The sequence below is a fragment of the Alexandromys fortis genome, unplaced genomic scaffold (assembly GCF_014885135.2).
Source record: "Alexandromys fortis isolate MF-2015 unplaced genomic scaffold, M_Fortis_MF-2015_v1.1 scaffold_197, whole genome shotgun sequence".
NCBI lineage: Eukaryota > Metazoa > Chordata > Mammalia > Rodentia > Cricetidae > Alexandromys > Alexandromys fortis.
Window position 1 is genome coordinate 2,382,923 of NW_026068072.1, and position 13,738 is coordinate 2,396,660.

The 13,738-nt window shown below is 52.3% G+C and overlaps 1 protein-coding gene across 1 annotated transcript in view; it reads left to right on the plus strand.

Moving 5' to 3' along the window:
- The window catches only part of Myo18b (myosin XVIIIB), a 197,146-nt gene extending 188,776 nt beyond the window's left edge, over nucleotides 1-8,370 (plus strand). Inside the window, exons 43-44 of the mRNA XM_050121133.1 lie at nucleotides 3,982-5,365; nucleotides 8,230-8,370. Of these exons, the coding sequence (XP_049977090.1) occupies nucleotides 3,982-5,353 (1,372 nt within the window). The 3' untranslated portion in view covers nucleotides 5,354-5,365; nucleotides 8,230-8,370. The remainder of the gene's footprint in view (nucleotides 1-3,981; nucleotides 5,366-8,229) is intronic.
- The last annotated feature ends 5,368 nt before the right edge of the window (nucleotides 8,371-13,738 follow it).

A 13,738-nucleotide genomic window follows, 5' to 3' on the forward strand; every position in this document is an offset into this window, starting at 1 on the left:
TCCTATGGATTCTCACCAGCACACAGAATGTCCTGTATAGCATTCCTATGGATTCTCACCAGCACACAGAATGTCCTATATAGCATTCCTATGGATTCTCACCAGCACACAGAATGTCCTGTATAGCATTCCTATGGATTCTCTCCAGCACACAGAGTGTCCTGTGTAGCTATCCTATGGATTCTCACCATCACACACAGAATGTCCTGTATAACGTCCCTGTGGCTTCACTACCAGCATTTACTGGATTCCTACTGTGTGATAAGCACTGGAGCATCACTAGTAGCTGAACACAGTTGAGTTGAGCACCTACTGTGTGCCAGAGGATTGAAGACTACCCTTCTGGATTCAGTATATGTTCATGGGGTTTCTGAATACTGGGACCCCTTTACCTCACTCCATGTGGATCTACTAAGCATCTACTGTGGACTAGGGCATTAATCCAGGCAGCGACGCTGAACATAACAGATACTTCTAACACGGGGCTTTCCTCTCTGTAACTCTGGGAGGTGGATGTAACTCCCCTATTTCTCAGCTGAGGAAATTCTGGCCTGGAGAATGGAAGGCAGCAATCCCAATGGCAGTGTCATTCGGGACAACACCAGACAAGGTCCCCTTGTCCCTTCTTCTACCTGGAGGTCAAAACTCCTACCTCTCATGGTTGCTAAGGAGTGGGAGAGATGCCAGCCTGTTTTCTTCCCTGATCCCAGCACAGGGCCCAGCACAGATGTTCCTGAAGCTGCCATGGCTGTGACCATCGACCATCTTTGTATTTGAGCCACCTCAATGCCTGTCCTTTGGAGTGACTAAGGGGTAGGCTGCAGAAGTGCCCGCATATCTCAGGAGCCTCTCTTCAGAGACTAACCCCATCACTGGCATTCATTGTCCCAGCCACTCAGCGAGCCCTCAGTGCTGCAGCATCTCCTTGGCCAGGGCTGAGAGTCAGGTGGGCATCTTTACTGTCTGCCACACATCTCTCACGGGAATCTGGCAAGGGCATTTCAGCCAGGCCACCCTGAAGGACACCTGAAAGGCAAGAGTGAGTGTCCCAGGCCTGTGTACCTGAACACAGGCTATACTTGAAGGTTATAGAGCCAGGACAGGATTGCCAGCCTCAAGTGGCAGAGGCAGAATTCTTCCCCAAAGCCCAGAGGATGTCTGGACCGATAAATCCCACAGTGTATGCACAGAATGTGGTTACAGGAACTTTATGCACAGACAGCTGATGCAGACAACAACAGGGAAGGCTGAGAGCAATGGGGGTGGGGGGCGTGGAGTTCTGTGCAGTGGAGCTGAGAAGGAGTTCTCTATTTCTCACCCAACACCCCATCCTCTGCAGTCCCCCCAGGAATCCACGCATTGCGGTTTGTGTCCCTGTTGATCCCTCAAAGGCATCAGACCTTCCCAGGAAGGCGGGACTCAGCCCTGGATCCTGCTCATGAAGCCAAGCCACACTTGTAGCCATCAGGGCCACTAGCCTGGACCACCTGCACCTTGCATAGACACACACAGCTGCAGACCGCCGTCTGAGGTCCTGGCTGATACTGCTCCCCACCCTCCTCTGTTTTTTTTTTTTCAGAGATGAAAAAAAAAAAAAACAGTCCCTCCTATAATTCTCCATCCTCTTGCCCTCACCTCTGTCTCACCCTCCTCTCCCCTACCAGCTGGGCCCTCCATCTTCCCTCCAGTCCACGCCTCTCCCCCACCCCATGATGGTCTACAAGGTGCCTCCCCCCCTCTACAGCAGCTTCTCTCCCCAGTGCTTTTCTCTTCTGGTGTCTCTGTCCTTCCCTTCTTCTCATCTTGCCCCTTCCCTTCTCCTCCACCCTGACTGAGCTCACCATTTACTGAGCACCTCGTGTGAGCCAGCTGAGTACTGAGTACAGGGCTGAGGCATGTCCTGCTGACATGAGTTTGGAGTCTTTGACTCTCCCTAACCAATTGCCCATGAGGCCAACATTGCAGAACAGGGAAATCAGGGCTCCCTGAAGGGTAGGAGGACACGTAGAACGGAGGCTGAATATGGGGAGGTCCTGGCTCGTCATTGTGCATCCTTGCTGTGCCTAGTCTGCAGCACAGAGCAGGGGACAATGGGTGCAGCCAGCCCTGTGCTCCATCCTCATGAAACTGTTTGGATGGTCTGGCAGCGTCTCACAGATGCCATGCTGGCAGGACCCCCTAGGAGAGAAACCCATGGGATGGGTGAGGCTCTGGCCTCCAGTGTCCTTGGAGCCATGATAACAAAATACTACAGTCCAAGCAGCTTACAAACCACAGAAGTTGATTCCTCAGCATCAGCAGACTGAAAGTTCAAGTTCACAGCCCCAGTAGATTCCTTGTCTGGCTCATGGGTGGCTGTCTTCACTATCCCAGTTTGGAAGAATGGGGTAACTGGGTTGTCTAGGGTGTGTGTGTGTGTGTGTGTGTGTGTGTGTGTGTGTGTGTGTGTGTAGATCAGAGATCAACCTCAGATGGAGCCTCAGAATTCATCCACCTCGGGTTTTGAGACAGGCCCTCTCAGTAGCCTGGAGCTCACTGATGAGCTCCTGGCCGGCTGTGACCTGCAGGGAACACCTGTCTCTCCCTCCTCAGTGCTGAGATGTAGGGCCTCACATTTGTGTGACAAACACTCTACCAACTGAACCATCCCCCCACCCCTGGAGTTTTGTGTAAGGGTGGAAAGAGGACATTGATCCCATACAAGAACTCACCCTCAAATATCGTCACCCCCAAGACTCCACTGCCTAACTCCCGTGGGGTATAATCACAACCTAAGAATATGGAGGTTGGCAAAGACCTGGCCCTCTAGCCTAGCTGTCCCCTCCTGTCCCTGTCAATCATCTCTTCTGGGGACCTCAGTGTGGTTATACCCTTAGATTCCAGAGTTCCACTCCCCCATGAACTACCCTATGTGATTGGGTGGAGGTGGCAAACTCCAGCCAGGAGCAGGATGCTTTTCTGAAAGCTTCCTAGCAGCATCCCAGCCACCTTTAGCATGTGGCAGAGCCCCTACACTTACTCGTCCCATTGTCACAGATCCAACAAGCAGCCAGAGCCTGAGGACACCTGGTTCTCACCTCACTGCTGGCCTGCTTGGGCAGCTTTGTCTGCCTTTCCCAGCCCTAACATCTGGTGTTCCTTTCTGTTTCTAAAATAAATTACAAGACTTCAGTGGTGGGTGGACAGGGCCTTGTTTCCCTAAGAAGGGAGCGCAGAAGTATTTTATTACACTGCTGGCCTGTCACCTTGTTCCTTTAAAGAACACCCCCCCCACACACACACACACACCACTCAAGGCTCTGACTTTGGGGATATGATGCAGGGCTGCCACACACTGCTACATAACAATAGAGGCTGTTGCATCCCAGAATAGAAACTGCCCGCTCCACCCCCACCCCTGCCCCCTGCTCCCCAACCTCTGGCTTCAAGATTTCATGTGAATCTTTTCCTTCACAGGAAAATGTTCTCAGCTGCCCCTGTCCTCCATGCCATGAAGCCATCAGAGGTCCCATGAAGTATCTCACCAAGACACAAGGGTGCTACCCAATGCTCCAGCACCCCACTTGTTAGAGTCACCCTCTGAGTCTGGTCTTGAATAAGTCACCCTGCATGTTTCCCCTGCAAGCATGGAAAAATGGATTGCTTATCACACACCAGGCTCTGGAGGGATGTTCTTTTGTGTCAGACAGAATGCCCCATAAGTCCCAGTCATCCATAGTAGCCCCAGTGTCGATCCACTCAAATGCACTTAGTTAGCCGCGTTTAATTATAGATAGAAATTGCATCTCAGAAAGCAACACAAAATCATTTACACAGCTGGAGTTTCCACATCAAATCACATGATTCACTTGAGGCTGCAGCAGGGACCGCCTTTACAAAGGACAAAATAATGCTCACGCCTGGGCTCAGTAGCTCTTGTGTGGTACTCGAAAATCGTATGAATTGCCATTTCTAGCGGTTGCATCTTTCTTCTTGATACAGGGTAAGCGAAGAGGCCGGAGATGCTGAAAGGCTGAGACCGTTATCATCAGCACTGAGTGGAGCCTGGGACACTCCCAGAGAGACCTCAAGGGGTGGTTCTGTGTCTCTCCACCCAGTCTTCCCACCAAAGCCCTACCATTTGGGGGATGGAGAAGGCTTTGCTGTCCACAGAAAAGCCACCCCAGAGCGACCAGGCACTCTGTCCTCGTCTCCCACTTCTCAGAGCATGGCTATGTCACCCCCGCCCAGGGACAAACTACCGAGCCCCTCGGCTGCTCTTTCGGAATTTGTGGAAGAGCTCCGCAGAAAGAGGGCCCAGAGAGGCCAGCATTCCTCTCTGCACCTGGGGGAGGGACCCACGCTCCCCATTTTCCAGACCACTGGGGCGTCTTCGCTTAGGAGGGGCAGAGCCAACAGCGATGAGGGAGACCTCTCAATGTGGACCCGGGCAAAATCTCCTCTGGGAGCAGAGGGAATCCCCAAGGCCACAGCTGGTCTCTCACGGTCCACCAGTCTCAAATGTATCTCCTCAGAGGACACTGAGGACATCGGCCTGCTGCCTTACAAGCAGAAGGCACGGGTTGGTTCCTGTGAGTCCCTCTTAGAGTCCGGACCCAGCACAAGGAGAAAGTCGGGCTCTCCCGCGGCACTCAGAGATCCCAGCTCTCCCGCAGCACCCAGGGACCCCAGATCTCCTGCGGCACTCAGGGACCCCAGCTCTCCCGCAGCACCCAGGGACCCCAGATCTCCTGCGGCACTCAGGGACCCCAGCTCCCCCATGGCACTCAGGGACCCACTCTTATCACCTACCCTGCGGCCCAGGAGGCGGTGTCTGGAGTCCTCTGTGGATGATGCCGTAGGCCTAGACCTTGGAAAGGAATCTCTCGTCTTCCAGAACCGCCAGTTCTCTCATCTGCTGGAGGAAACTCTAGACAGTGACCCATTAAGCTGGAAGCTTCCAAGCCTCAATCACAGACGCCAGACCAAAGTGGACTTTGAAGACTTTCTCCCAGCTATCAGGAAACCCGGCTCTGCTTTGCCCGAGGCTGCCAAAGATGGGAAGGAGGCTTCAAAACATCTGAACGTCCACTTTGAGACGGAAGAGGCCGACCGCTCTTTTCTCTCGGGGATCAAGACCATTTTGAAAAAGAACCCAGAATCTAAGGAGGACCCTGCTCACCTCTCTGACTCCTCCTCATCCTCCAGCTCCATCATATCCTTCAAAAGTTCAGACAGCATCAAGAGTGGTCCAAGGGTCCCAAGACTCCAAGGTGACGGTGGTGAGCGGATGTCCCCTGAGCACAGAGAGCCTGGCGCTGTGAGGAAAGGTGACGACGTTGAGAGCATAATGAGGAAGTATCTCCAGCCGTAGGGGCTGGTGCAGGTAAGGACGGCAAGCTAGGTCAGCCCCGGGCCAGGCAGCCTCCAGGGAAATCCTGGGCTGGCTTGCTCCAAGGTGGCAGGGCTGTAGCTAAAGTCACATGCGGCACTATATGATGTCTATCGGAAAGCAGGGGTCCTGGGGGGGGGTGATGCTGACAGAGGGGAAGACAGACATTGGCAGACAGCTCGGTGGCTAAAGTGCTTTTCCAAGTATGGGGACTTGAGTTTGGATCCCTAGCACCCATGTAAAAGCCAAACAGGCGGATGGCCAACCTAGGACGTGGAGACCGAGGAACCCTGCCTGACATCTGGGCTAGACAAACAGACAAACCCTGGGTTCAGAGAGACCCGGACTCAGCATCTAAGATGGAGAGAGGCTCTAGAAGACTTCACTCGCTGTCAGTCTTAGACCACCACAGGCATGTGCTCACACATCTGCACACATGTGCATCCACACACATGCGAAAGTGAGTGACAGGTTTGGGGAGGTGGCTCAGCCAATGGACTGCTTGCCCTGCAAGCATAAGGATTAGAATTCTATCCCCAGAACCCACGTAAAAATTGTCAAGTGTAGTGGCATGCACTTGTATCCCCGGCACTAGAGAAGAGGTGACAGTGGGTGTCTGGGGCTCATGGCCAGCCACACTAGCCTAGTTAGTGAGTTCTAGGTTGAGTGAGAGACACTGTCCCAAAAGGCAAGGTGGATATCTCCTGGAGAACAACTCCTGAGGTTGTCCTTCTTGTTCTGACAGGCACACTCATGTATACACACAAACACACGTACACATGCACACAAAGACGGTGCAGGCCTTTTGGTGGCCCCATTAAGCCTTCTTTTCTTAACCTCTTTCCACTTGGAACTGAAGGGGCCTGGTGGGGCATTCTGTCTACAGAATGTTCTCACTGAGCCACCGAAGGTCAGATTGGAGAATGCACGCCAAACAGTGAGATCAGCTTTGGCTTTGTCTGTAGAGAGGAATTGGTACCCCAAGGATGGGATGGAAACATGTGCAGAGTCCAGAGCCCAGCAAGAGAGGAGCCAGGTTTTCTCCACCTCATCTCTGTTCCCAGCCCTAATCCTGCTTCTTCCCCAAGTCAAGCACAGGACGGGTGTCCCTCCCATGCAGACTGACCTCTGTCAAATGCATGTATCAGCCACGGCTCACTACTCACGATAACCCACGAGGTGATTAGCACTAGTTACCATTTATCCCCATTTCCCAGGCTGACCGACTAAGGATCAGAGAGTTCAAAATCACCCAGGCAGGCCTGAGGCCCTGGACTCCAGAATCCTCCCATCTCTCTCCAAGGCTCGTCCTTAGGTCCACCACACAGGTGTCTTAAGAAAGGAAGTCGTTGCTGTTCTGTATGCCCTACACAGGCAGCACTAACGTAGCTGTGGCACACAGGTCTCAGTGTGTGCACTGCCACAGCCCCCAGGCTTCCTGGAAGCCCATGCTCACGCTCACCTGCTCCTTTGAGAGGTACCCTCAGCCCATGGTCAAGTCACTGCCCCCTCTGCAGAGACCAGCTCGGGCTATATCTGAGCAAATTAATTTGACTTAGCTTGGCCTTCTCTCTGCTCTCAATTACTGAGTAAAGATCTGATATTCATTTACATTATTATGCTCTCAGGGACAGGGGAAGCAGTTTCAAAGGCCAAGTAAAGGGCATGCATCCACAAGGGGAGGGTGCTTGGTACACACTGGCCCGGACACCTTGTCTCTGCCATTTTTTTTTTTAACTCAAGTACCCTCTTCTCTCTGAGGGAAGTTCTCTGAGAATGTTCACTCTACTGGAGAGCACTGCCCGCATGTCTCCCAAATTCCCAGGCTGGGGTTCTAAACCATACCGAACAGCCCAGACATACCCCAGCTCCAGCCCCCCCCCCCCCCCCCCCCCACTGCTAACCATGAGACCATGGGTGAGCCATGGGACCTAATCAACATCTATGTCTCCAGTAGGGTGGCTAGTGGACAGTAACCAGTAATGAGAATTTAAAAGATCAGCTGGGTTAGTGTTACATGCCTGTGATTCTCATGCTGGGGATGTTTGGGAAGGAGGGTCACAAGTTCAAGGCCAGCCTGGGATATATAATGAGACCTTGTCTCAAATACAAACACACACACACATACAGAGAGAGAGAGAGAGAGAGAGAGAGAGAGAGAGAGAGAGAGAGAGAGAGAAAGGATGTCCACAAACATACATGTATACACATACACATTTTACACACACATGTACATATATGCACACACATACATACATATACACATTCTCTCTCGCGTGTTCTCTCTCTCTCTCTCTCTCTCTCTCTCTCTCACACACACACACACACACACACACACACACACAAATAAATACAAGCAATGGAACCAGCCTGGCCTCAGCTCAGTGGAGAGCAGGTTGCTTTAACCTTGACACTTGTGTCCCACGTGGGCTCCTTCCCATCCCTGTGATCCACTCACAGAGGGGAAAGGTTACAGCGGCTCAGGGTTCTGGAAGCTTGGTCCATGGCTCCATGGCTTAGGGCATGTAGGGAGTACTACAAGGGTAGACAGGGAAGAGGAGAGAGAAGCAGATACTAGGATCTATAGTGGCCTTACAGGGGCTCCTCTGAGTAACCCCAATTAGCCCATGGGACCCCTAAACTGGAAGTTTCTACACATCCCACAAACATAACGTAAAGAAGCCTTTAGACTTGGGCCTTGGGTACCACTCAGATCCAAATAACAGCAGCCCCTTAGAAATCTGTCCTGCTTCCTCCAGAGGCATCCCCCCTCATCCCGTGTTCTCTCTGGTAAGCCTCCCCATGCCAGACTTGCCAGCCTGCACCTCATTCTCTATCTCCCCTTTGTTTGCTTCCAGCCTCGCCAGCACCGGGGCCACGAAAGACGCCCTACTCCAAACCTGTGGAGAGAAAGAGAGAGACCCCCAAGCTCATGGGGCCCTCCATCCAGAGCCAGGAAACCTGGCCACCCTCAGGATGTGGGACAGGCCCAAAGAGACATGCCCCAGCAGGCCACCATGCTGAACATACACTTGGTCTGTATTAAATAAAGTTGGCGTCCCTGGGATCTGTGTGACTTCTCTGTTCAGGACTCTATTGAGAAGTAGATGGGGGAGCAGAGCGAGTTCCCAAAGGATGGGACCAGCTTAAGGACTTAATGAGGTGTGTTAATTGTCTGTTCCCTCCCACCATGTCTACTAGCCCTGGCCTGCCTCTTCATCAGACCATAGACTGAAGTCCACTTTGGGTAGCTTCCTCTGTCACTCTTTACCCTGTTTTCTGAGACAGAGAGGCTCTTTGAGTGTGCACTGACTAACCCCGCCTGCCAGGCTGGTCCCAGGCATCCGGGACAACTCCCTCCCTAGTGCTGGGATTACAGTTGTGCAGTCAATTTTCTGTCTGGGCTAAAATAGCATGAGCAAGGCAACTTAGAGAGGGAAGGGCTCTTGGTTTCTGAGGAATAAGAGTCCATCGCCATCACGGTAGAAAGTCTCAGGCATGGGAGCTAAGCCAGAATGTGTGGGCTCTCACATCATGAACCACGAGCAAAAACATAGAGAACAACTGGAAACCGTGTGAGTCTTTAAACTCTCAGAACCCACCTCAGTGACATACTTCCTCCAAAGGTCATACTTCCTGAACCTTCCCAAACAATGCCACCAACTGGACACTGAACACTCAAACACAGGAGCCGATGGTGGACATTCATTCAAACCACCCGGACCACCAAGCCAAGATCCACATGCAGGCTCTCATGTTTGTGTACTTTATTGACTGAGTCATATCTTGGGCCCAGATCATTGTCCTCCATCTCCCTGTATGCACACATTTACTTCCTTCCTGCCCTGTCATTTTTATTGCTCTTCTTTGTGAGTGTACAAGAACACATGAACCCTTAAGAGCCCAACACCCTGAGCACACAAACAGGTCATAAATATGTGACCAGTGTGTCCCAGAACCTGTGAATATGTACTCCCCAGCCCCACCTACAGTCAGCTTCACCCACATTTCAGCCCTACCCATACAGCCCCTACCACACTCAGCACCATTAACACTCAACCTCTCCCACCTCACAGTCCTTCCCATCCCAGCCACTCCCACACTCCGGTCTACCCACAATTATCCCCTCCCACTCACAGCTCCTCCCACACTCAACTCTACCCACAATCAGCCCCTCCTACTTACAGCTCCACCCACTCACAGCCCTTCTTACACTCAGCTCTACCCACAATCATCCCCTCCCACTCACAGCCCCTCCCACTCACAGCCCCCCCACTCAACTCTACCCACAATCAGCCCCTCCTACTTACAGTCCCTCCTACTTATAGCTCCACCCACTCACAGCCCCTCCCACACTCAGCTCTACCCACAATTATCCCCTCCCACTCACAGCCCCTCCCACGCTCAGCTCTACCCACTCAGAGCCCTTTCTATGCTCAGTTATACCCACTCACAGCTCCTCCCACTCACGGCCCCTCCCACTTACAGCCCTTCCCACACTCAGCACCAGTACCCACACTTCAACACACTGGAATCGTAAACTGCATTGGGCACATCTTCCAGCCTCACAGCCAAGATACCTTTTTCTTTCAATCCCCTCGAAGAAGTCAGAATAGTAATCACCAGTTAAGAACAGCCAGCTAGTGGTCACTGACCACGCACTGTGTGACTGCTGCCGGGCCAGCATTTTGCAGCTGTCGCCTTGCAGTGTTACAGAAAGGCCTGAAAGGTAACAGCAAAGACCTCTTCTTACAAAAATAGAACCAAGGGGGTGTGCCACACACAGAACTGTAGGGCCCCTGAATTCCTTCCTGTGTGTCCAAGTCCTCCCAACTGTGTCTGAGTGGTGTGAGTGGCTGTGTGGACTGTGGGTGTGTCCTGTTTGCCAGGTTATGGGGGCGGTAATGAAGCCCCGAGGATGGGAGCATGGCTGTCACTTCTCAGTTCTGGGGGATGGATGCTGATGATCAAGAGGCCAGCCTTCTGAGGACTTTGGGAACCCCTTCTCTGCCCCTGGACTCCTCTCACCAACTCCCCTCTCTGCACATCTGTAAGCACCCACCGTAATGAACGTTTTAAAACTTGATTGCCTGTCTCTAGATAAGGTCATGGTCTGGCGTCCTGTTAGACTTCGATGCTTCTCTGTTGTGGTGTAAGAATAAACACAAAACAACGGGCGAGAGAAAGAAAAAACACATCCGCTCTGAGCATGGTCTGTGGGGACAGTGGAAGGAGGAAGGCTGAGGGCTTAGGCTGGGGTAGGTGCAGCACACCTGGGGTGCAGTGGACTCCTGTGTTCCCAAAGAACACATCCAAGAGTTCCCAGGCAGGGAACAGTGATCAGTGGGATTGCAAAGAACAGGCAGGACCTCTGTGGGTTCAAGGTCCTGGTAGGGAAGGGGGGCATGACACAAAAGCCTACTGGGCATGGCTGTGGGGAACATACAGGTGCTGAAGGATCATAGGTCCTCTGCTAAGTCCTTCGCCTCCGTGAGCCTCTGTTTCATATCTCCGGAATGGGAACACTGGATATTAGAGTCCAGTGAGATTCGAAGACATGGGTGAAACGAATGCCATCATTTTCTTCAGACCCACAGAAGAACCGTACAGGACGAAAGACCTCAGCCACGGGGGTTCACCAGGAAATACCAAGGCCTGGGGGCTGAAACCAAGGGCCACAGATGTTGACTCTGTCAGGGAACATCTCCTCCTTGGCGTACAGATTTCACTGTTTGTGTGTCTGCAAACACCTTCACTCTGTCTGTCTGTCCTCACACACCTTCAGTCTGTCTATTTGTCCTCATACACCTTCACTCTGTCTGTCCATCTGTAGTCTCTCTGGACTTGCAAACTTCCATTCACCACATTCAGGATGGGTCAGTTAGGGTTAGCCCACCCTAACCGCTTGGTTGTGATGATCCCTTCTTTAAAGGCCTGCTATAAACAAGACCTCTTTAGATGGTACCAAGATGGCTTGCATTTTAGAGGATCACAGTTTGACGTATGGCATGTACTGTGTAGTAGTTTGTGACCGCTTAACACTTTAATAACAATGCAGCTATCTGTGTAACCATCAGGTAAACATGTCTCCCCTCTCCCAGTCTCGCTCCCAAAGCAAGGCTATTTTGGATACTGGAAATAAATTCATAGGGCCCTCTCTGTTTCATGATTCTTTTGAGCCTGGAACCCAAGAGCTCCTGGAAGATTCTCTATACCTGAGTCTCACTCCACCAAGATTTGTAGTTACCCACTCGGTACCGGGCACCAGTCCCCATGCTGAGGACACATGGGAAGGCAAAGGGACAGGCAAAAGGCCCTGCTTCTCTGTGGGGGACTTTGTAGTTGCAGAGACTGGGACAAGAAGCAAGGAAACAAATCCACAGCCGGAGAGCGAGACTGTGGGGAGAGTAAAGCTGAGGAAACACATATTCTCAGAAACATGTTTTTATAGAGGAAAAGCGTCATCAGCTTCCACTACATACACTGACGCCTCCAGAAAGGTCAGACCTGCTAATAAAAACGAGGCTTTCCTCCTTCAGTCAGGAACAGACGTCCTAAAGAGGATCATTAAGAGTCAATTTGCTACGCCAGACCTGGTGGCTCACACCTGTGATCCTAGTACCAAGGTCAGGCAGGAAGAAGGCATGCTGGAGGCCGTCTGTGCTCTCCAGAGTCTGTCTCCAAACACCACCACAGGGCAGGGAGACAGTCAAAGTCCTGCTGTACAAACATGAGCTCAGATTCCCCACAATCAATGTGGAAAGGCAGAGTAAAGCATCACCCAGTACCGGGGAGTCAGGGGCAGGAAGAGCCTTAGGCCAGCCAGCTCGTATGGCTGAATCCAAGAGTGCCAAGTTCAGCAGGAGACCTTTGCTCAAATAACAAGTGTAGAGAGACAGGAAGATATCATGTTGTTCCTTTTGGAAACTACAGCTCCCAGACTCCTCCTGGATTACGGATACCTGCACGCCCAGGCATGCACAGGTGCAGGACATTTCTCCCAGATACCCTCGCGCTTCCCGTTAAAAAGCGAGCTTCCACGAGGTCTCGCTCTCTCTCTCTCTTGCCCTTTACCCTTGTGTATCTTGCACACCTGTCCCTTATCGTGTCCCCCTCCCCCCCATTAAAGTGCACCCACGTGGGAGCCGCGTGTCTTGTCTCCTCCTTTCGCGCGTGTCGTGTCTTGTCCTGTGTTTGTCTACACACACACCCGCTTTAAAAGAATAATACACCAGACATCTGCTTGTGGCCTACATGCACAGAGAATAACACAGACACACACACACACACACACACACACACACACACACACACACACACACACACACACCAATGTACCATCCTCCAATACAAACCAGATGTCCGGGCTGCAGAGCCCACCCAGTGGGAAAGTGGCCACAACTAACACCTCCTCTTCCACACAGAGGGCATTTTGAGCTCTGTGTCCAGGTCTCAGGAAGAGCTTAGACACACAGTGCTAGAGGGACTCAGAGAAAATCCCCAAAGTGAGGCTCAGACAGTGGTTGGTCTGAGACTAACCTGTCACCAGTGCGGCAATCAGGAGGCAAGGCAGGGGAATCAGAAGTTCAGGGTTATCCTGGGCTATATAGTTGAGTTCAAGGTCAGGCTGGAATACATAAGACTGTGTCTCAAAAAAAAAAAAAGAGAGAGAGAGAGAGAGAGAGAGAGAGAGAGAGAGAGAGAGAGAGAGAGAGAGAGAGAGAGAGAGGGGGAAGGAAGGATAGAAGGAGGGAAGGGAAGGGAGGTAGGATCAGTGGAGAAAAGGAGAGGAGGGAGGAGCAGTGGGAGGGGAGGGGAGGGAGGAGCAGTGGAGGGGAGGGGAGGGAGGAGCAGTGGGAAGAGGAATGGAAAGGAAAAGGAGGGGAGAGGAAGGGAAAGAGGGGATGAGGAGAGGGTAGGGGAGGAAAGAAAAGAGTGGAAGGGAGGGAAAGGAAAATTTCACCAAAGGTGCTCGGTGTCCAGGCTGTTTGGAAGTTAGTTAATACTTACCCGTCCAGCAAAACACATCAGCAACAGTGCTGCAGACTCTGAGGTCAGAGGAGCCCAGGTGCGGCTTTCCTGAGGCTTGGTGTCAGTAACCAACACCTCTCCATTCCGGCAACCTCCACCCTGCCCGGAGGTCCACGGATGAGCTCCCTCCGCTGTCTTTGGAAGGCCGTGGGCAACCTGAGAAGCTGAAGAGGCAGCCCCTCTTTAGCCCTGACTGCCTATTTACCTGTCGGGGAACTCCAGCTTCAAAGCACAGCAGCAGCCTAGGTAACAAGCTAGCAGGACCTGTCACCAACCTCTACCCCCAGTTCCTTGTGTGTCTGTGCTGAGCCAAGCCCAGAGCTGGGTGACATCCCC